This window comes from Barbus barbus, assembly GCF_936440315.1.
Source record: "Barbus barbus genome assembly, chromosome: 4".
Taxonomy (NCBI): domain Eukaryota; kingdom Metazoa; phylum Chordata; class Actinopteri; order Cypriniformes; family Cyprinidae; genus Barbus; species Barbus barbus.
The window spans coordinates 34,782,778-34,807,985 of NC_136732.1; the positions used below are offsets into that span (position 1 = coordinate 34,782,778).

General features: G+C 38.1%; 2 protein-coding genes across 2 annotated transcripts in view; one reads left to right on the top strand and one right to left on the bottom strand.

Annotated features, from left to right (window-relative positions):
- The window catches only part of LOC306868757 (nucleolar transcription factor 1-like), a 967,110-nt gene that overhangs the window by 885,603 nt on the left and 56,299 nt on the right, over positions 1–25,208 (bottom strand). The gene's annotated exons all lie outside the window — the stretch shown is intronic.
- LOC306868759 (corticotropin-releasing factor receptor 1-like) overlaps positions 18,739–25,208 on the top strand; it is a gene marked incomplete at both ends in the record, with an annotated part of 130,125 nt that continues 123,655 nt past the window's right edge. The window contains one exon of the mRNA XM_079415095.1: positions 18,739–18,762. Coding sequence (XP_079271221.1) covers positions 18,739–18,762 — 24 coding nt within the window. The remainder of the gene's footprint in view (positions 18,763–25,208) is intronic.

A 25,208-nucleotide genomic window follows, 5' to 3' on the forward strand; every position in this document is an offset into this window, starting at 1 on the left:
TATGTAACGCAAGTACTTTATAAGTAACTGTAATTAAATTACCTAAAAATGAACAGTAATCCCTTACTTTACTTTTTCAGTGGATAAGTAATTTAATTACAGTAACGCGTTACTTAGTAACGCGTTACACCCAACACTGATTGTAAGCTACAATCCTGTCTTATCTGCAATGTACAGTGTTTAGTCCGCATTGCAGTGGATTGTCTTGCGCTAATTTCCGATCCTCAAGAGTGCCAGAACTAGCGGAGGTTGAGATTTTTTTTTCTTTAAGCCCCATGAAAATAAAGTTAGCTATCTCACCAAACATGACGACAAAATCAATGCATAGTGGCTAACTAAGTCAACGGCAGGCAATTTTTGTGCTTTAAATTCATTATCCTCTTCAGAAACAAAACCATGGAAGATTTCAATCAACAAGATAGCTACCGTCCTATGCTAGACCTAAATTAGCAGAAAGAAAAATCTAGCATCCTCAGAAACAATACATTACACCTTAGCACTACCATTACTACAAGATCGAGATAAAACTGTTATATATAATATATAAATGTTATTATATAATTCATATAAGTTAACTAAATCATGAATAACCAGTGTTTTGAGGACATTTACCTCAGAGGACGTGTTGCTCGATGATGATTCGTTGAGACTTTCAATCAGGAGACGTAATGCCGCGAAGCTCCCGTGGAGTGAAGAAGAGGTGGAGTTATGAGACTTCTCAGATAGTGGAAGTGTCCAATGGAGTTAGGAGGTTTGCTCTCAAGCTATTTTCAACACTTTAGATTGGTTAATAATTTGTAAAAATAACAGACCCACGTGGGGACTGACCAATAGCATCGATTTATGAAAAAATATGAAATTGACCAAATTTGGACATAGGAGGTTTCCGCCCGACAGCGACGATATAGAAGTTGCACAGTGTCATTCACACAAACACTAAACGCCATCACGGTAACACACATGAAACTAATTTAACAACATCAGATGTAACATACAACCCTAATGTACACAACTAATAAGAAAACCTAAGAAGAAACAGTTGATTCAACGAAACATCAAATGTGAAATGTAACGCAGGCAATCCTGGGAATGTCAATCTACGGTTTTTCACTGTAAATTATACATTATTTTTCGCTTCCAAAAACTGTATATTACTGTAAAATTACATGTAATGCCCAGTTTCCACTGTATAAAGTAGGGAAAAAAATTAGCATTTTTACAGTGAAACATAAAAATTTAGCATTTTTACAGTCTTTTACCATTACAATTTGTCTTTTTTTTTACAGTGTACCATTTGATCTTTTATTTTCTTATTTTGATAACTTTTGAAATTTTCATGCGTGCTGTGATGTTTTGTTGTACCAACAGGGTGTTTAATGACATTGCATTCTAAATGCATTAATATGGATTTGGTCCCTCTTTGCAGCTATAGCCTTTACTTTTCTTGGAAGGCTTTCCACAAGATCTAAATCCTGCCTAAACCTAACCCCTGAAAAACAATACCATTATGCCTCCATCACCAACCTAGGGATTTTGCGATATACCGGTATTGACGATTAACCTGACATTTAAAAATGAAATATCATTATCGTATCAATTAGGTGTGTCGCAATATACTGCGATAACCATGATCCATAAAAAGAACAAAGTACACAGAGTTGAACTATTTATGTTTCATTCATTTATGTTTCATTCATACTCGACGCCAGAGGGAGCCCTCGAACAGAAAGTCCACAAGCTACACTAATAGGAGTAATAAAATAATATAATTCATTATGTGATAAGAAGCCTTGTCAGCTCACAGAAGGAAGTTATTTCAAACATTCAATTGATGCTATAATGCAAGTGTAGAGTAAAAATATGTTATTCTAATGTGTTTTTGTACTTATATGCTGTATAAGTGATGAGAGAAAATAAACATTTTGAAACTTTGAATCAACTGAACCAATTGCTTCACAAAACGATTCACTATTTCGAAGCATTCGGAATTCCACATGCTGATGACGCCTACTGGTCAAAACTGTGTAAATGCAAAAAAAAAAAAAAACTAATCATGCATAAAAATTATTTTTTATTATGAAATTCTTTTATTAATTTGCAGGGCTTGTTGTGTCTGTTTTATGGAAGCCGTGTCTAAGCAGGCCAGTAAAAGATTATTAACTACCACTCTTCCTTTTAATTACATGACTCATTAAAAACTTATCCAAAATCAGGTAAAAAAAAAAAAACACATAAGTCTACACTGGTTCAATGGTTCAATGATTCAACGTTGCTGGGGTGAATGGTTCATGGATTCACTGAAATAAGTGCTACGGTGTGATTAATTGGACCAAAATAAATGAATAAATAAATTTAAATAATGGGGATTTGAGTGGTAGCTTTATTTATGTATTTATTTGTCTAGACCAGGGCTGTCCAAACTCGGTCCTGGAGGGCCGGTGTCCTGCAGAGTTTAGCTCCAACCCCAATTAAACACACCTGAAGCAGCTAATCAAGCTCTTACTAGGCATACTAGAAACTCCCATGCAGGTGTGTTGAGCCAAGTTAGAGCTAAACTCTGCAGGACACCGGCCCTCCAGGGCCGAGTTTGGACAACCCTGGTCTAGATATTGTGATATATATATATACAGTGCTATTGCTATTTAAATACCCTGGACAACTTTTTGCACATTCTTTTTGCACATTCCTCTTAGTACTATTTAAGTCAACAACATACTGACCTGTACTGACCTGCACATTTATATTTATATTTTTTTATCTTTTATTTAATTTTAATCCTCTTATTTTTTCTACTTTTCTTTTTCTTAATATTTGTATTCTATATAATTGCACTGTCCTTGGAGCGGACCTGACCTACATTTCACTGCTGGTTATACCCTGTATAATTGTGTATGTGACAAATAAAAATCTTGAATCTTGACTCTTGAATCTTGAATCTGTAAAATCACCAACAACTTCCAGAAAGCTGGGGTGATGCTCTGACAATTTACTGTCCTCAGGAGACTTTGACACAGAATTACAGAGGCAACACAGCAAGATGCAAACCTCTGACCAGCACCAAAAACAGAAAGGCAAGATTAGAGTTTGCAAAAAAGCACAAAGGTGAGCCAGAAGAGTTTTGGAACTGTGTTTATGGACCGATGGGACAAAGATGAACCTTTATCTAAGTGATGGGAAAGCAAAAATGTGGAGAAAACAAGTGAACTGCAATGATCCCAAGCATACAGCCTCATTTGTAAAGCATGGTGGAGGTGGTGTCATGGCATGGGAATGCATGGCTGCCTCTGGAACAGGCCATCTCAACTTTACTGATGACTTAATGTATGATGACAGTAGCAGAATGAATTCGGAAGGGTACAAAACCATCTTGCCTAGCAATATTCAAGAAAATGCCACCAGATGCATTGGGAAGTGCTTAATATTGCATCAGGACAATGACCCAAAACACCCTGCCACTTCAGTCAAGGAATTTATAAAGGCAAAGAAAAGGAAAGTCTTAGATTGCCCAAGCCAATCTCCAGATTAAAATCTGATTGAACATGAATTTCACCAGCTGGAGAGGAGAGTAAAGGCAGAAACTCCCCAAAACAAGCAACAATTGGAATTGGCTGCATTAAAGGCTGGGAAGTATTTCAAAGGATGAGACCAAGAGTCTGGTGATGTCTATGGGTCACAGACTCACTTCTGTGATTGCGCGCAATGGATCTGCAACTAAATAATAGCTTTTAATGTTTTATATCGGCCTTAGGTTCAACTGTCCCAATACTTATGCTCACATCAATATGGTCGTATGGTCGGGTTGTTAGATAATACGCCATACGGAACCTTTTGCCACTGAACCTGCTCTAACGACGACAGTGGGGCTTCGACTGCCTTATTCAAACGGTTTTTCTATAACGTGTGAATATATCCACTATAGCATTCTAGAACAAAACCAATCAGAGCGCCTTGTTATCACTAGTTTTATTCTGATTCTCGAGTCTGCTATTAGCTTATAGCCCGTTAGCATCGGCAGCGTGGCTGCCGCTAATCTCGCTTACATTGCAAATCCTCTATTCACACACATTACTATCGTTTCACTGTTACTTGCTTAAATGGCGGATTTGTGTCTACCTTTGAGTGCAGGTGAGGACACGTTCGAGCTGCATTCGGTGCAGCTGGAGCTGGAAGCCGTGGAGAAGCAGATCCGCGACCTGGTGGAGAAGCAGGCCCAGCTGAGAGAGCGGAGAGCTGCGCTGGAAACATCCTGGGCTGACGCTCACAAATCCGGGGTAGGTATACAGCATGCTGCTAACACTCCCACCACCTCTACTCCGTGTGTTTCTCTGCACAGACCCTGTGCACCCAGGACGCGATCTTCCCAGATGTCCTTCACTCCGGCGCTGGGACACCACGGACCCTGGGTGCTGCAGCAGCGGAGGACGCGAGCCAGGCCTCGGGTGGCGACTTCTCCCCCCCCCGTCTTCGAGATCTCCACAAGGAACCAATTCGCCCCCTTCCGCGAGACAGAACGCGACGTTGTGATCGTCGGAGACTCCATTGTCCGGCACGTCCGTGCTACGCTAGCTGAAGGTAAAGTACACGCTTCTAACATCCCCACCACCTCTACTCCGTGTGTTTCTCTGCACAGACCCTGTGCACCCAGAACGCGATCTTCCCAGATGTCCTTCATCTCCACCCGGAACCGCTTCGCCCCCCTCCGCGAGACGGAACGCGATGCTGTGGTCGTGGGAAGCTCCATCTTCCGGCACGTCCGTGCTACGTCAGCTGAAGGTAAAGTGCACACTCACTGTTTCCCCGGTGCTCGTGTTCTCAATGTTTCTGCGCAGATACCCGCGATCCTGAAGGGCAACGAGAACATCGGTGCTGTCGTGCTGCACGCGGGGGCCAACGACATCAAGCTGCGGCAGACGGAAACACTGAAGAGGGACTACAGGAGCCTGATCCAGACGGTACGCAGCACATCGCCCGCGGCGACGATCATCGTGTCAGGACCGCTTCCCACGTATCGACAAGGAAACGAAAGGTTCAGTAGACTGTTTGCTTTAAACTAATGGTTATCGTTATGGTGTAAAGAACAGAAACTGCACTTTGTTAATAATTGGAATCATTTCTGGGAGCGTCCTAGGCTCTTCCGTGCTGATGGCCTGCACCCCAGCAGAGTCGGAGCGGAACTCCTGTCGGACAAAATCTCCAGGACGCTACGCTCCATCTGACTAGTAAGCCAATTCTCAAATAACTGCTATGATGACTTTTGTTCTACCCACTTAAAAGATAGAAGTACTTGCGTTGTCCAATCTATACAGACTGTGTCTGTTCCCCGAATAGCGAGGTCAAAATATAAATTGAATGCAGGATCTAGAAAAAATCTGACCGTGATTAAACCAGAAAAACGCAAAATAAATGAACAAAAACAATTTTTAAAACTTGGGCTCCTAAATATTAGATCACTCGCACACAAAGCAGTTATTGTAAATGAAATGATCACAGATAATCATTTTGATGTACTCTGCCTGACTGAAACCTGGCTGAAACCAAATGAATATTTTGGTCTAAATGAGTCTACTCCACCAAGCCACTGTTATAAACATGAGCCCCGTCAGACTGGTCGTGGCGGCGGTGTGTCAACAATATATAGTGATATTCTCAATGTTACTCAGAAAACAGGATACAGGAGGTTTAACTCATTCGAACTACTTCTGCTTAATGTTACACTGTTAGATATGCAAAAGAAATCTCTCCTATCTCTTGCTCTGGCTACTGTGTATAGACCGCCAGGGCCATATACAGATTTCCTAAAAGAATTTGCAGATTTCCTCTCAGATCTACTAGTTAATGTTGATAAACTGCTAATTGTCGGAGATTTTAACATTCACGTTGATAATACAAATGATGCGTTAGGACTTGCGTTTACTGACCTAATAAACTCTCTTGGAGTCAAGCAAAACGTCACCGGGCCCACTCATCGTTTTAATCATACGCTAGATCTAATTATATCGCATGGACTTGATCTTACCGATATAGATATCGTACCTCAAAGTGATGATGTTACTGATCATTTCCTTGTATCGTGTATGCTGCCTATTACTGATATTAGTTATATGGCTCCGCGTTATCGTCCGGGCAGAACTATTGTTCCAGCCACCAAAGACAGATTCACAAATAACCTGCCTGATTTATCTCAACTGCTCTGTGTACCCATAAATACGCATGAACTAGACGAAATGACTAGCAACATGGGCACTATCTTCTCTAATACATTAGAAGCTGTTGCCCCCCTCAAATTGAAAAAGGTTAGAGAAAAACGTACTGCGCATGGTACAACAGTTATACCCATTCTCTCAAGAAAGAAACTCGTATTCTTGAGCGCAAATGGAGAAAAACTAAATTAGAAGTTTTTAGAATTGCGTGGAAAAACAGTATGTCCAGCTATAGGCAGGCTCTAAAAGCTGCCAGGGTAGAGCATATCCGCAAACTCATAGATAATAACCTAAACAATCCAAGGTTCTTATTTAGCACAGTGGCTAGACTAACAAATAAACAGACACCACCCGATCTAAATATTCCTCCACAGTTTAATAGTAATGATTTTATGAATTTCTTTACTGATAAAATAGATAACATCAGAAATACAATATCAAATGTAGATTGTACTGCGTCTAGTATTTCAGCTTCATTCATCGCACCCAAAGAAAAACTGCAGTGCTTTACAACTATAAGACAGGAAGAGCTAAATAAACTTATCAGTGCATCTAAACCAACAACGTGTTTATTAGATCCTGTACCTACTAAATTACTGAAAGAGTTGTTACCCGTAGCAGAAAAACCGCTTCTCAATATTATTAACTCATCGTTATATTTAGGTCACGTCCCAAAACCATTCAAGGTGGCGGTTATTAAGCCTCTTATTAAGAAACCACAACTAGATTCAAATGAACTGGCAAATTACAGACCCATTTCAAATCTTCCGTTTATGTCAAAAATTTTAGAAAAAGTTGTGTCTACTCAATTATGCTCCTTTTTGAAAAAAAATGATCTCTATGAAGAATTTCAATCAGGTTTCAGGCCCAATCATAGTACAGAAACTGCACTTGTTAAAATTACGAATGACTTACTACTTGCTTCAGATCAAGGCTGCACCTCATTGCTAGTATTACTTGATCTTAGTGCTGCGTTTGACACTATAGACCATAATATACTCATAGATCGATTACAAAACTATATTGGTATTCAAGGACAGGCTTTAAGATGGTTTAGATCCTACCTGTCCGATCGCTACCACTTTGTTCATTTAAATGGGGAGTCATCTCAATTATCACCAGTAAAGTATGGAGTACCACAAGGATCTGTCCTAGGTCCTCTGCTATTTTCAATTTACATGTTGCCCCTTGGAAATATTATTAGAAAACACGGGATAAGTTTTCATTGCTATGCTGATGATACTCAATTATATATCTCAACAAGACCAGATGAAACTTCTCAACTATCTAAGCTAATAGATTGTGTAAAAAGTGTAAAAGATTGGATGACCAATAATTTCCTCCTACTAAATTCAGATAAGACAGAGATATTACTTATTGGACCAAAAAACAGTACACAGAATCTCATGGATTATAATTTGCAACTAGACGGATGCACTGTTACGTCCTCTAAAGTCAAAAATCTGGGTGTTATTTTAGACAGCAACTTGTCCTATGAAAATCATATTTCCCATGTTACAAAAACAGCATTCTTCCATCTCAGGAACATTGCTAAGCTTCGAAGCATGCTACCTGTTTCTGATGCAGAAAAGCTAGTTCATGCATTCATGACCTCTAGACTGGACTATTGTAATGCACTGCTAGGTGGTTGTCGTGCATCTTCAATAAACAAGCTACAGATAGTCCAAAATGCAGCGGCTAGAGTTCTTACCAGATCAAGAAAATATGATCATATTACTCCAATTTTACAGTCTCTGCACTGGCTACCTATTAAGTTCCGTATCATTTACAAATTATTATTACTTGCCTATAAGGCCCTAAATGGTTTAGCACCTACGCACCTAACTTGTCTTCTACCACGCTATAATCCAACCCGCTCTCTAAAGTCGCAAAACTTTAGACTTTTGGTAGTACCTAGGATAGCAAAGTCCACTAAAGGAGGTAGAGCTTTTTCACATTTGGCTCCCAAACTCTGGAATAGCCTTCCTGATAACATTCGGGGTTCAGATACACTCTCTCTGTTTAAATCTAGATTAAAGACACATCTCTTTAGCCAAGCATTCACATAATGCATTTTATAATCTTGTACTGCAGTTATATCTGATCAGACGTACATTATTATTATTCTTTAGCTTGGGTTGAACAATTCATTTTTGCTTAGATGGAACAGCAGCTACGCTAATCATGTCTCTGCTTGTCTCTCCGTTTCTGCCACGGGATTAACATCCCGTGGTAGCTAGGAATTACAGAACTTCGGGCTGGATCCAACCATTACATGATCTGAGATGACTGAACACCTGAGATGGAGGATCAGCGCCGGGAGATGACGTATGTGGCCCTGATCGTGGCGGAGGCCAGACACCTGGATGAGCGCTAGAGACAGATCCCCATTGAGGACCCCGCCACCTAGACAGCCATCGGAAAAGACCACTGGAACCAGCTGAGCCCTTACAAGCTGACTTGCTGCAGTTTGGAATTGAACTGCTGGTTTGTTTGGCAAGAGGAGAATTGGCCCCCCGACTGAGCCTGGTTTCTCCCAAGGTTTTTTCTCCATTCTGTCACCGATGGAGTTTTGGTTTCTTGCCGCTGTCGCCTCTGGCTTGCTTAGTTGGGGACGCTTCATTGCCAGCGATATCGTCGACCTGATTGCAAAGACACTATTTAAACATATTGACACATTATTTTCCTTTTTTGATATTGTGCAGTGCTTTGACACAATTTGCATTGTAAAAAGCGCTATATAAATAAAGGTGACTTGACTTGACATCAATGAGTGGGATGAACTTTAAAAGTGCTGTTCTTTTTATAGGTTGTTTGCAAACACGTGATTCTAATCAGAGGCGTCATGCCCATTGAGAGTGAGGGGGCACGTGCCCCCACAGATTTTTGAGCCTAGTGGATTTTGAATGCAACTTCCAAAAGACAAAAAATAGCCGTATAATATTTTCTATATTTGATACAATCACACCAGCGTGATTAATTTCAAAAATTTTAAAATTCAAATCTGCGTTCACTGAACCAGAGACAGACGCGTTAGCACTGCGCATTATAACCAATCACACACGATGATGTTGAGCGTATGAATGTAATGGCCAATCAGAGGTGTTCAGATGAGTCATAGCTGAAATGCCGCTGTTTTCTTCTCGCTCGCTGACTGAATACTGGAGAATTCTCTCGTTAGAAACAATAAAGTGCAGATATGTGTATGAATCTGTAAGTAATATATTCATTTCACAGTGTAAACAGCTTCAGTGATTTTAATGGGAGTATTTGAGACTGCTTGATTTCTAGACTGTCAGTGAAAATGTTCTTTGATAATGTAAATGTTCTTTGCTCTTCTGTACAATGAAAGTGTTATGATTAGTAGTCTAACCTAATTTACCATGTTTTATTCATATTAACTTTCAATGTTAAATTAACATTAAATATAAAGTCAGTCGTATTAAAACTATGTTATGGCATGAGGCCCATACCTGTCACTTAATTAAACAGACAGGTTGTTATGCATAGTTAATAGATGACATTATTGTGACGGTACGAGGAGAACAGAGGACTCAAATGCAGAGGGTAGAGGTAACCAGCAGGTTTATTTTCCAAAAAAGTGAACAAAACAAATAACACAAACAAAACAGCGCGCAAGACTCTGGGGTAATCCAGCTCAGAGAGGAGCGAGGCAGAGATCGGCAGTCCTTCTCTCTACACGTCCTGGGGTACAGACAAAATAGACGTGAGTAACTCCAGTGCACAACACAATCACAGAACACAAAACAATCTACTGACAACAAGGGCTGGTCAGAAGAGAAATATAAAGGAGAGGGAAAATGAGCGACAGGTGAAATAGAATCAGCTTGTGACACGCGCAGCCCCACCGCCGGATCAGCGCTGATTGCGCCCGTCACGAGCTGCTGAAAAAGACATGACAACACAGACGGCAGAGGGAGCCAGGAAGGCACCCTGACCCGTGACAATTATTAGGTTACTTTGACCATCGCCCACTATAGATAAACTAACAATCTATAAAGGTGAGAATCAACATATAGTTAATGCATTTGGGAATGTTTCGAATAAAAAGGGAAAAAAATAAAATAAAACATAAGTGCTGCTGTGTGTCACATGACAACCCCTCCCCCACTCGTGCCCCCTCAAAAATAATGAGTCCATGATGCGCAAAATGCAGCTGGAGGGCAGGAAGTATTCCATAGGAATTTCTCCATAGGAATCAGTAGCAGAAACTCAAGATGACGGTGTTTTGCATTGTTTATGAAGGCTCAAATTGGTCAAATGAGTTCTTATCGTGTACGAAAATGTGTTGTTCATAAGGGGGTAAAAGTCAAGAAATCGACTGAAAAACACAGGAAAATGTGGCTTGTAAACCTACTGATTCCTATGGAGAAAAAATTTCTTCCTGCCCTCCAGCTGCATTTCGCGCCACAGCAATGATGTCATGTGCAAACAACCTATTTAGTAAAACATATGTGTAAACGGCTAATAATAAAATGTGACATTCTGTAGTTTTGTCTCATATTCATCTTTAATCATATTTGCAAATGTCAACAGAGCAATTTTGTCTTTACTGTTCCAATACTTATGGAGGGCACTGTATATATAGTATATATATATATTTATATATCACACAATTATATATATCTGTGTGTGTGTGTGTGTGTATGGTGAATCTTTTTGTCCACGATAATCGTAGTGAAAAATCTGATAGCGTGACAGCCCTACAGCAAACTTTCCAATTGGCACAATGCAGTCAGGCAGGTAATATCCTCCTGGCACCTGCCAAACCCAGACTTGCCCATCAGACTGCAAACAAAAAACAAAGAAGCATGACTCATTTCAATCCCAATAAAATATGTTCTGCTTCAAATGTTTTGATTACAGTAAGGACAAAATTAATGCATATCTGGATTTTTTATTTTTTTTGGTTCCTTCCACCGAAGTAAATTAGATAAAATATACACCTTGACTGAGATAATTGTGATAATAGAAAACTAAAATTATTTCTATCTTTAAATTGTCAGATTTTTTAATCCAGTATATTAGGGTTTATGATTAGGACATGAAAATATACTGCAGAACAGAAATTCTGCATTTGGTCTCCATCTGCATCAGCTGTAACCTTGACTCATGTGTTGCATAGCTCAGCACTTCAGGTACAATGCATTTGCATGGGGTTTGTCACTGTCCTTACATTTAAAAAGCTGTCCAGAACCTTTGTAGAATTGGTAGGGTTGTCTGCATTAAGCATAGAGCTTTAAGGAAAACCAGTTTTTCTTGATTATAGAGGACAGTATTTAATTCTATTGTTGATGACTGAAAAATGAGAAGTTGAAGTTTCCTTTCTGACTTCAACTCAAGCCCGGTCACCTTTTATCCAGGCTCAGTGCATGACAGACAGGACAGGTCACTCTGATTGTCAATAATCTCTGGGGGTCTGGGATGTGGGTCGAGGGTTTTGTGTGTGTGATTGTTTTTGTAGACCTCTCAGGTTACGCTATGGTGGATAAAACCATAGTAATCAAATCACACAACACTGAATAAATCAGCAGAAACTGGAGACTAAACTGTGTGAGAGAGGCAATTATCCATAGCACAGTTTGTGTAAACATTCTCCATCTCACTTTCTCTTTCAGTCTGATATAAGTATTGTTATGATAGATTAGATGTATTTGATGAATGGCATCCTGAAGGCATGCTTAATGTCGGGGTATGAGAAATAGAACAATAAAGCCCAACTCAGTGGATTAACCATTAAAGCAAAAGCAAAAAAATAAAATAAAATAAAAACTCTTTAATCATCTTTAACCAAATTTCATTAAATCCCTATCGGGGATATTTAAAATCAACATTGAATCAAAAGTAACCCTAATGCACTTTCAATTCTTATTTTGCGTGATTAATTGACTTTGTAATGTTTCGTAAACTAAATTAACTTGCTCTGCCCTTGCAATAAATTGCATTTTTTGGCTAATGTCAAAAAATACTTTTCAACTTATTACCATCTTGATTTATTTGTTCACAATTTCCAATGGATGAAATCAAGTCCTGCAGTACATTTTCTCCCCTCATCAAAAATCCTGTTATCCTCAATATCAGATTATAGCAGTAAATTGGTATTTTATTTTATTTTTTTTTGGTTACACTTTAGAATAGGGAACACTTATTCACTATTAACTATGACTTTTCCCTCAATAAATCCCTAATTTGTTGCTTATTAATAGTTAGTGAGGTAGTTGTTAAATTTAGGTGTTAGGTAGGATTAGGGATGTAGAATAAGGCATTAATATTAATATGGCTAATATTCTAGTAATATGCATGCTAATAAGCAACTAGTTAAGAGTCCCTAAGATAAAGTGTTACAATTTTTTTTTTATTTTGCTCTATAGTTCAAGCATGTTCTGAACATATTTTGTCAGACTTGGTATTTATTGTGCTGTCAGAGTTGATCATAAATCTTTTTAATCCAACTCTTGACTTCAACAGTGACCAGGACAGGTATATAAATTGATTTTATTTTTACTCTTTTCATTTTTATGCAGCTCGTAGAAAACTAAATTGGTCACAAACAGCCCTTTACTATAGCATTTGTTTATAAGCAGAAGGTGTCTTCCAAACAGAGGCAACAGGCTGAGGTCTGAAAGGCTGTCAAAGGGCTCTGTGAAACTAGAGAAATAAGTTAGACTACATTCTGGTCATTAACTCCTTTGGAGAGGCGTAAGTGTTTGGAGCCTGTCATTATAGCTCGATTCAGAGACCTACAGATATCATTCTCAGGCTGAAAACTGGGACATAGCATATCCGTATGACACATGAGTCACAGTGAATGTATTATTTCTATTTCTGAAACTCTGTTGGGTGGTGTAGAACAGCTTTCTGAATAGGATGGCAAAAGTCATAACTTGAACTCGGCATAATTTTCATCTCCTATAAAGATTTGAGACTTGTGATCGCACTCCGTGCTGCTGATTTGTTTCTGCAAACTAAAATTATCTGATCAGTAGTGCAATGTTGTAGTGCAATCATTATTTTTTCCATGAGGCACAAATGTGGTTTGGCTTCAAAAGGATTTGCAGATAGTGAGTTCACCTTGTTTTCTGTGGCATGTTGGCGTGGATCTCTCATGTCTGAGAGAGTGTCTCTCTCAGACATGCCCCTTGTCACCACCACATTCCTAAAAGGCTAAAAAAAGATTTGCTGGATATCTATATGTATTTGGCATTGCATTGCGCCATGCCTGGGTTTATTTTAAGGTGGCAGCCAAGGTTTGCTGCTTTAACTGGAGATGTTCACTCTGTCTGGATCAGAGTAACCAGACTGTTATCTTCATTTTTCCAGATGGTCTGCAAATTATAGATCTAAATGAACCCTCTGATGCATGTTTAACCTATTTTGAGTGTGATGATAAGGTCAAACCGCCATGGATACCTTTGACCCTTTCTAATCATTTTTTTTATGACTGACCTCTCTGCGTGTCATTGTGTTATTCGTTTATACATAATTCAGTATGGCTGATGAAAGTGGCAAAGCAGCAAGTACAGAATGTCTACCTTTTATTACAGACAATCCAGATTTAGAAATTTTCATTCAGCTCTACAGCTATGTACAACTAAATGAAATAGTGATGCAACTTTCCACAATTTAAATAATTGATTAAATAATTGATGCATTAGATGGTTAATGGTGCTCTTAGAAATCCATTTAGACAGTTGTAGGAGCTATAAAACATGCATTAACATTCTTAAAGGGATAGTTTACCCCATAACAAAAACACTGTTATCATTTGCTTACCTGAACTTTTTTTTCCCCCTTTTTTAATGAAAAACTAATCTTTAAATGATTTGAAAGAAAGAAAGAAAGAAAGAAAGAAAAAGAAAGAAAGAAAGAAAGAAAGAAAGAAAGAAAGAAAGAAAGAAAGAAAGAAAGAAAGAAAGAAAGAAAGAAAGAAAGAAAGAAATCCCATTGACCTTCATTTGGACTTTTTTCTTTTTCTTTCATATGTTGACATGGACTAGAAATAGGCTTGGCCCCATGGGTTATTATGGTTAACTAAAATTGAAACTGAAAACAACAACATCAAAATGTCATTAAAATAATTTTACTTAAAATAAAATAAATGATAACTGAAATAAAATGAAATATAATAAACTTATTTCAGCTATCTGCCTTTTTTTCCTCATTTTAATTTATTTTATCTTGATGTACTAAACAACTAAAACTAAAACTGAAATTAATAAAAGCTATATACACACACAAAAAATAAAATAAATAAATAAAACAGAAGACCATTATTGAAACGTAAACTGAAATTAAAAAGGTAAATATAAATATTTATATTAAAAACATATTAACTATATATAATATCAATTATATAGAATAGTATCTCAATAATACTCAAATAACTGTTTGGAATAACATGAGGGTGAGTAAACAGTAATATATATATATATTTTTTTTCCCCTTAAAGTAGTAATAACCAATAATAAAAAGTTGGTAGTTCAAATGTGTGCGTCTGTGTGTGTGTGTACCTACTTAATCATATATTGGGGACAGAATTGTACCCGAAAGTGAGCAAAACCTGATAAAATTGCCAAAAGCCTCCCTTTGGGGACATCCTCATTTGTAAAATTTTACTATGCAGAAAGTTTTCTGTAAGAAGTAGGGTTAGGGTTAGGTTAGAAAATGTATCTCTACAGTGTATATAAAACAATATCTAACTAAGCAAACGTGTGTGTGTGCACAAATGAGGACATAAATGTGTATAATGACACAGGTATGACATAGATATTACAAGGAGAAGGTGACTTATAAGGACATTGCCCCATGTCCGCACTTTTCAAAACGCTTATAAATCAAACAGGTTTTTTTTTTTTTTTTTTTTTTTTTGAGAAAGTAAATTTTTTTTGTGTGTGTACCTGGTATTTATCACATTATGGGGGCCAAATGTCATTTTTTGAGAGTATTCAAATGGACATTTTTTAGTTCCCCATTAGGAAAGAAGCTTATAAATCAAACAGAATTAAGTTTTTTGAAAATCTAAAAATGCAGAAAGTTTTCTGTAAAGGGTAGATTTAAGTGTAGGGTTGGTGTAGTGCGATAGAAAATACAGTTTGTACAGTTTAAAAACCATTACGCGTGTGCAGGGTCCCCATAAAATATGGAAACACAACATGTGTGTGTGTGTGTGTGTGTAGCCAGCATGACTCAGACTTTTAGCTGGAAGACCAAGACAAATTAAACAAAACAACCCCTGAAACCATTAAAATGCCCTGCATCAAATTAGGCTGTTATGTTTAGTCTGAAAATGAAAAGGCTATTGCATTTAAACAAGGGAAGGTTTTCTTTGAACATATCTACACTTTACTCAACCAATTACCTGTGCGTGCGTCGAATCATTTCCTAAATAAATGATAAATGGAATAGATATAAGCGTAATCGCTTCCCAGCCTATTAAAAATGAGAAGAACTCTCATTAACATTTCCAAGCCTAAAAGGAAACCAGAATCCGATCTTGTCAAGTGCATAAGCGCATACTTTATTAATGTATATTCCTCTTGCTTTTAGAGCTTGCTTATAAATTCAGTCTGCCTAAAAAGCCAATTCCCTTTGGGAAGACAAGATCACCTTTACCATTTCATCTCTGTTCAAAAATGCCCCAGTGACGATTAGTGACGATGTGAATGAGTCATGTGCGCCATATAGAAAAGTGCCCCGTGTGCCATCAAAACAGATGTCAGTATGTCACGGGCGAAATGAGTCGTATGCCACAGCAGGTGTGGTGATAATGAATGGTTTTCTCAGAAAGTGAAGAGAGAAAAAAAAAAAAGATTTTTGACAATCACATGAGAAGTGGCAGATATTATTATATTCAAAAAATAATTTAAATAATTTTACTTTTCATTCATTTTGTGTGAGTGTATACACACATACCACATAATGTTTGTGTGTGTGTGTGTGTGTGTTTTTTGTTGTTGTTGTTTTGCCATACAATGAATGTCATTAGAGTCCAGTGTTGTTTGAGTGATCTATCAATTTTAAGTTTATAAAAGGCATCTTGAAATACAGCTTTCCATACTAAAAGTAGACATTCCTGTCAACGCTCTACTAACAATTTTAATAATGTGAAACAAGTTAAATCATCAGAGATGTCACTGTTCTTAGATCAGCTTGTGAAGGTTAATGCATTTTAAAACATTTCCTTTGTCTTTATAAACCAGAATGAACAACCACATTAATGTGATGGGGAGAATGATTGAATAGCCAGTTGTTCTTTTCGACACTTGCTGTGCTCCCGTGACACCTGACCCTGAGAACACATTTAAATCTAGAAAGAGGCCAGTGTCTGTAAATACATGCGAAGGGTTTGCTGTGCTGTCACCTTTAGACACGAGTGGTCAGTGCCACAAACAATCCTGATCTCAAAAGCTGAAAAATGACAAGTATTAGTATTTATTTGCTGATTTTGTCTATTTTAAATGGCAAGTTATATGCTATTGTGAGAGATCTTCGATAACAGTTATTAGGAGAGTTCAAGAAATAATACATATATAAAAAAAGATTTAACTTTTAAAGAAATGTAAATGTTACAAAATATAAAAATGTTATCAAATCCTGTGACAAGAATTTAGTGGCTATGCAGTATGCACACGTAATGAATGAATGAGGCTGAAGTGGGACATGAAAGCGAACAGTAGGCTGTGTTGTTTAACTTATACTAAGTTAAAGACGAGTGTAGTTCTTTGGAAAGATGGGATGACAGTTTCCTTTGGAACTAAGATCTGACAGACTGTGCGCAGTGTCACTGCGTAAAGAGAGCAGCATCCACTGAAGCCACGCAACACTAAGCGCGTCCGTTTAGAATGACGCACGCATAACTGTGAGACAAAATATGCATCCAATCACTCTCCTCTCCACAGTTTCCTAATATACCTTCCTAAAATGAAAGAGAGACAAATTGGCATATCCATTGTCAGCCTTCATTCCAAAGTACTACAAAAAAAGAGCATTTCAAAGATTTGCCATTAATTTGAATTTTTGCATGACAAAAACACCCCATTCGATCAAAGCGCAGAAAATGAGGTACTATGTAACACCAAAGCAGCGCCTCTTTGAATGTAATCAGTGTGCGAATTGAACTCATTTTCGGGATGATATGAAGGATTTTTTATAAAGGTTATTTTTCAGGATTCATAATCTGCTTCTCACGCAACCCATTTTTTTTTATTTTGCTGGATCAGAACAATTAGATTAGATGAAGTCAAAATATCCATTTAAAAATGCATTTTGCGTTCTAATGCCATTTTGCCCTTTCAAGTGATCCTTCTTGGTGGGTCTTCGTTATTCTTTTCAAGAAATTAAATAAATTATTATAAATTTAACGTGAGCTAGGGATTACGCGGGGAATTTCTATTAGATCACTTAGCCTACACATTTGTATGGTTCATTTTGTTTAAAAATAAAAAAAAAGTTACACAACATTAGCCCACACAATTTGATGTGCATTTGACTCAAACGACGACGGTAAAGCGATGTTATTCAGATCTTTCTGACGGAAAATAAAGTGCTAGCCACGTCTGTAGATGCTCCAAATAAGACAGTAGTGCACCCGGTTCCCTCCAGAGAACACTCTTCAAGTGCTACCCCCTTTCGGAGTGAACGGTCTATAGTGATGCTCACTTTGGAATGGAATTGACTCATTATGAAGGCTGTTCAGCGTTGAGCCTGCTGCTGTGCGCACGCGAGAGAATTAACCGGTTGGATAGGATGAAGACGCGCAGCCCGCGTGGGAACGGCACTGGTTAGATTGCACCGGCGAACTCCGCTCGCGCGTCAGCAAGACTTCTTACAATTGTCGTCACATTCCGCTCGCAGGACAACATTTAGCCGCACGCGCGCAAAATCCGAACGTCGATTTCTCTTATCCGCGCGCAGTGACGCCTCCTCGCTGTCATGTAGGGGCTTCATGTGAACGCATTACTGTTGACCGATGGGACACAAACAGAGGGTCACTCTCGGTGTGAGGAGCTCGACGTGAAGAGGATCTGCCGTGTTTACAAGGAACGAATCTTTTTGGAGAAGAAACAGCAAATAGTGGCAGTACTCTCAGAAAAGTTGAGTTCCAGCCGCAGGGGAGCAGGTCGAAACGCTTATCATATCTACTGACTGAGTGTTGCGCGTGACTGGGATCGTGTCTGAATAAACACCTGCCTCCGATGACCTTAAGAACTCAAACCTGACAGAAGATTATTTACCGGGGATTAAGCGTCCATTTGAATCAATAAATAATAAGGATATATCCGCCTGTATTAATAATAACTCATCTGGAACTGGGTGAAAATGAGACAGCGGTTCAAATGCGCGCAGAATTCACCCGTTTATTTCCAGTTGTAAGCGCTGCCCTGACCATCCTTTGGGTGCATATCTGTTGTTTTTCAAACAGAGGTCTGTTTAACAAGAGCCGAGCATCCGGACAGCTGCATCTGGAGCAGAGGAGCGCTGTGCTGTTTGAAGGTTTCTGCAGAAAAACACTGGAGCAATGAGTCGCATCCTCCATCCACAGGTACGACTATCACCCCATGAAAGCGCACAGTAGCTTAACTCGTAAAATATTAGTCATTTTAACAGTGGAGAGAATGGAAACATGCTACAATGCAATGGAAACCTAATTCGTTAACTGCAAATTAACCTCATATACGGTGAAAAATTGTAGAAGACAACACGTGCAATTTTGTTGTAACACTGTTTAAACTACGTATAAATTACCTTAGCCCATAATTTGTTGAAGAAAAGGGGCAGTACACATACGTCTATGACAAATTATTGTTTAAATCATGATTTTTGCTTTCCTCGAGAAAGAAGCTTTCCCAGAACCCTCAACACACAGAATCGCAGTTGTTAAGATGCCATTTAAAAAGTTAGATTCTCCTTATTTGTGTTCATTGTTATGTGCATTAGAGTGTTTTATGTTGCTTTAGTCATATTTGAAGCATTATTTTAGTATTTAGTGTATTAACCTATAATGGTATTTTGTTTGTGTGGGTAACACTGTGCTCTTGTCAGTCTGTTGGTTCTAGTGACAGTTACTATAGAGGCTTATTTTTATGCAAGTATTGTGTGGCTTTCCATTGTATCACTAGTGTTCGGTGTAAGTGCAGTACAGTATCAAATAGATTTTAACGACTCAAGTAGATTGGTATTTTTACATATACAGTCATAAAAATATGCCTTTTAAACAACATTTAACAAAGTATTTTTTTTTACAGTGCACATTTTTGCCATTCAATATTTTTTTAGTTGCGTTTATTATAATAATGATTATTATTATTATTATTATTATTATTATTATTGATGTTGGATTTAAAAAGGCTTTTTTTGTCCTAATTTTTGTTATTTTTTTGTTTGCCTTGTCTAAATATAGTAGAAAAACACATGTCATTAAACTATAATACACTGCAATACACTGAGATTTTAAGGGAAACAGTGGAGGTAATTAATGACTATCCTTCGACGGGGAAGATCATTGCCAATGTGAGTCAGCAGTGTGTGGGTGTGCTATTGAATTCTGCAGACAGTAAATACAAGCAGGGACAGGACACAATCCCCTGCCAGTCCTCAGCTGAGCCGCAAAACATTTGAAAATAATATCAATTCTACGTTATAATAGAAGCCTGGCAATGCATCACAAGCATATCATAGATTCTAAATAATATAAAATGGCATCACTGATAGGTAAAGAAGAAAAAAGGCTTTATTTTTAGCCTTATAAAGGATGCAGCAAGTTTATAAGTCTCCGCTCTCGACCCTGGCCCAGTTTGGCACCATTACGAAGTAATGTGCTGAAACTCTGACAGTCAAAACATACAAGCTTTCAGCTACCATTAATATGTGTTTTATCACTTTCAGCACTGCGGATAGTATTTTTCCCAGAAAAATGATTTAAGTGATGACTGATCGTATCTGAGCTTTGAAATACTTTGAGAGTGAAGACACGGTCCTGTTATTTTGGCTTCGCCGCTTTTGCCAGTGTTACGAAATGTCCCATGTGGCTGGCAGGGGTGCAAATAAGCAATTAGGATTCCGTACAACTGCTAATCGACTTATATTTTACTCTTTCTCATAGTCTCAGCACATCAGCGAGGTTACTGTGATCTCAGAGGAAATTTTGTATTCCAAAAATGCGATACCCACATTTCATTCCTGGAATTTGAAGGCTGACTAACTTTTTTTCTAGCAGCTACAGAGGTCAAAAGGTCAGATCTGAGATGATTGACTGGTTGTGCTGATGACTGCGATGAAATTGAGGCCAGAAGAAAACCGAGCCATCTGCGAGGAAGAAAGGCTTATGAATGTGTAATCTTGCCCTCTTTAGCCATGAATGACATCGTTATCATTTCGTTCTCCTCCCTCTAGTTCTTTTGATATCATATTTCCATCATGATGCCGCTGGCTGTTTACAAGTCAATTGTTTGCCCTTCATTTATACCTTGGCACACCTAACGGGAGCTCGGAAGGCATCCTTTACAACATGTCCTGCAGGAAACGAGAGTCTTTGAGGTCATTCGCCCCACAGGACATGTGTTTGTTTGTGTGTTCATAGCACCTCACAGGAAGAATAATTTCACCTGTACACACAACTCCTTCGGCCTGGTGAAGCACTGGAAGCTTTTGTCAAATTACAGTCGACCCAGTGCAGTTCAATAAGCACACAGGTCTAATTAACTCATTACAGGAATGTAAGGAGCGGAAAGGCTTCTCGCTTCGAGCTGAAGGTTTTAGATACAGACAAACAACATTTCAGATGCATGCGGTGGGTTTATCAGTTTCTCCTCAAGATGTCAGGATTTAAATGTCAGAAGAGCCACAGTCTATTTTGTGTTATTTGTCAGTCTAGCTTATTTATTTTCTGCCTTTATTCATTGTGGTTGTGGCTATTTGGCTTCTCTCACACAATAGTGTACACATTGAATGGTGTCCATGTCTCATTATGTTTTGTTTTGAAGGAGAAAGGCTGTTCGAGATATGCTTGCGGCCTTTTGAGAAGAGTCTGTAGAGCTTGAACAACCTTTTTGAAGGTACTGTTGAGGTTTAGGGGTTTCAGACTCTTCCAAATGCATTCTTAGCAGCAGGAGGAATGGCCCATTATTTTGTTGTTTTGATATCCCAGAGGTCAATATTGTGTCTATGATTTAGCATGGTTCATGAGCTGCAGTGTCTTTGCGTGACTAATCGAATATGTACTGAGTATAAACACAGATGAGGATTCCCAGAGCAGCGAAAACCTCTTAAGTACTTAGAACTGGACTTTGCGTTGGGACACATTATTCTTTTTGATGACAGGCTCACTTTCTCATAACCAGTCAAGGCGATTATTGTTTTTTTTTATATATATACTGCAATGTAAATGGTGGCTTATTTAGTGCTAAAGCCCTGCTAGGTGTTTTGTGTCAGCGCTGTCTCTTTTAGGAGCTCTTTCAGTGATTGCTCCTCTGCCGCATCTCCTGGAAATGTAGCTCATAATAATGACGTTAAGCCGTTTGGGAGTTCCTTTTCTTAATGTATCCTTTCAAATCCCCTCTGCAATTCTCAAACTCTGAAAACGAGCTTGCTGCCGAGAATTGCAGGATCTCGAGTTTTCCAGCTCGTTGCCATTTAGGGATGGTTTTTGTATGCGACCCTATGCTCCTCTGTCACTCAGAATTGAATAGCTTCAGATCATATTGGTCTTGAAGTATTTTTTTTTAAATATTTCTTGGTTCTTCGCTCTGGGTGTCGTGGGAGAGATTTGGGGCAAGTATGAAATTAATGTTATGAAAACAGAGATTAGAAGCAATTGTTCACATAGCTTTCATCATTGGAAACCGCATTAATGGTATTTTGTCATTTTCTCATTACAAGAACAGGCCACCGTTTAAATCAGTAATTCCCAACCAAGTCCCAGGGGGTTCCAGAGGGTCATTGGAAATATTTTTGTTCTGCTGATTTTAAATTGATAAAACATAAATACTACTATGCAGAATTTAGTAAATGCTACTATACTACTACTACTAATAATGGGTTAAATTAAGATCAATCTTATATTGAATCTTATATTTTATATTAAATTCAAGGCATTAATGTTTGCCTACAGAACCACCTCTGGCTCTGCACCCCTTTACCTAAATTCATTACTTCAGACTTATGTGCCCTCTAGAAGCTTGCGTTCTTCAAGTGAAAGACGCATTATTGTACCATCCCAAAAACACTTTCACAGACTTTTTCATGAACTGTTCCCATCTGGTGGAATGACCTGCCCAACTCAATCCGAGTAGCCGAATCCTTACCCATCTTCAAGAAACGGCTAAAAACTCATCTGTTCCATCTTTACTTGACCCTCTAACCCTAGCACTCTCTATTCCAATTTTATTTTATCTATATATATTTTTATTTAAAAATAAAAAAAAAATAATAATAATTATCTGTACTGCGTTAGGCTAACCAAGACTTGTAATAGCACTTGCACGTTGTTGCTCTTTTGTTGGTTTTGATTGCTTCTTATGTCCTCATTTGCTGATGCCTTTGGATAAAAGCGTCTGCTAAATGACTAAATAAATAAATAAATATTTTCAGTTCCTTTATAAGGAAAGAAACCACAAACTATTACACAAATTATGGACACACACACACACAAATTTCTGTGATAAAAAGTGTAACGCTAAATGATATCTAGTATATACAGTATTCATCAATTATTATTTTCAGTCAAATCTTGTTAACAAACTGCAGGTTCACAAATTCATTCATTAATTGGACTGAATCTGTGAGTGTATTTTATTTAATTTTTCTTGGTTTGAATGGATCGTACAGACATGACTGCAGTAAGCTAAAGTGAGGCATATGAAATTGTACAAAAAATTAGCTGAACAATATAATTGTTCAAATGAACTGGTTAATGGAAAAGAGTCAGATTTTCCATCAGGTTGGGAAATATTGGTTTAAATAGTTTTACATAGGAAAATAATGACTTCATAGTAGCTTCTTTCACCAAGAAGGACATAACAGATTTAACGTTGAGTGCTGGCATATCAACCTCACTTTAAAAATTGGTTTTATTACCCCCAGACTGTCGTAGTCAATTTTAAATGCAGGGTTATCATAAATCACTTAAATTAATATTGTGCTTTACCTAATAAGGTAATTATATGGAAGCGTTGGAAGCTTTTGGACATTTTAAAAGCTGGACGGCTCGCACAAAAACGCATTTGTTCTTTAAACTCACTTAATTAGTCTAGGCATGGAGCACAGCCGGTCTGCCTAAAGTGGAGATAGCTGGCAATGGAAAGAGTGAGAATTAAAGTGTGTGTAAAGAATGCCAAGGCTTGCAGAAAAGCTGTATTACACGATAGTGAAAATACTCTGATGAACAGGTTGTTGTGCTATTTCAGAGATGGGCTTTTGATGAGGGAACAGGAAGTGCACTTATGTTAAAGGCTGAACGGCAAGTACTCTGTAAGAGCTGAAGTTGTGGTATAGATTATGCATGAGTCATTTACAATGTCTGTGTTTAAAGCAAATGAGGAGTATAGATGAACCGGAGGTGGAGCTGGCAACCTGGGAGTCCTTAAAAACAATAGAACGGAAAACTACGGAAATACATCAAATCTCAAGCATTCTTTCCTAACCATGTCCTTACTTGAAGTCAAATACTGTGCAAAGGGACAAAATTACAATGGAACCTTTTCACATTTCCAGGGTTCTCAGAAGTCATCATAGTTAGGTAAACTTCTATAGTGGTAAACAGACACTAAAACAAATATACTTTTTGTGTGTCTGTGTGTGTGTGTTCTCATTTGCTCCAATAGCAAAAGAAAAAAAATCCATAATAGCATTTCTTAACTTTCCAAAAGAGGTAAAAAAAATAAATAAATACAAATATTGAGAGATTCATTAGGTTGGTCAAGAGAGAGAATGATGTCAATTTTGTCAGCACTCCATCAGCCTTTGTTTTAGAAACACTCATGCACCAGTGGTAGTTTTCTGTAATTTAATGTCAAGGTAAGAACACACAAAGTATAGATTGTGAAAACGCATTTCCACAGTTATTACATCGTAAATCTAGCAAATTTCAGAGACTGCATTATCACAGTCTCTGAAAAAGGTCTATTAGAACATGTGAACAATTACAAAATCGGGATAATTAAACTTGTTGCATAAATTTCAAAGGTCCTTTGGACCTTTAAAAAGTCCAAATCTTTTTGAGTGACATAGTCTGGAATGCAGAAACATTTTGGAGAATCGTTGGACATTCTAAAATTAAATATTAGCTGATGCATGAAGATGATTGTTCAGAAATACGATAAGGCATTGTTGCCACATCTAGAGGATTTCACAATTTGAACATATTGTTCCGTCCTTGATTTCCCATTAGTAATCATGAAACACTTAATTGAATTAGTTTTAGCCGTTCAGTACAAAACCAAAAATGTCACATTGGTATGAAGTGGAAACTGATTGTTACTAATATTAATCCAGATTATTTTCTGTATCGCAGTCAAAATTGCATCTTTTTTACTGTGACTTGGCAACCCCCACTTTTACAAGTTTCATTGACATGTTTAAATGTGAATGGGTGTTTTCTGCCACACTCATTTGCCTCCTCATTTTAGATGGGCATGATGTTCTGTGCGGTCATGCAACACACGTTGTTTTGTGCTACAGAAAATGGTGGGATTCTCTCGCAGCTTGCCACGGTTTTACATGAGTAAGAAAGATATTCTCTTCGCTGAGTCAGTGATCACTATGCCTACATTGTCCCAGATCCTTGTCCTTTTTGAGTGAATTAACTCAAGGGGGAAGTCGTGGCCTAATGGTTAGAGAGTCGGACTCGTAATCCAAAGGTTGTGGGTTCGAGTCTCGGGCCGGCAGGGATTGTAGGTGGGGGGAGTGAATGTCCAGCGCTCTCTCCACACTCAATACCACGACTGAGGTGCCCTTGAGCAAGGCACCGAACCCCAACTGCTCCCCGGGCGC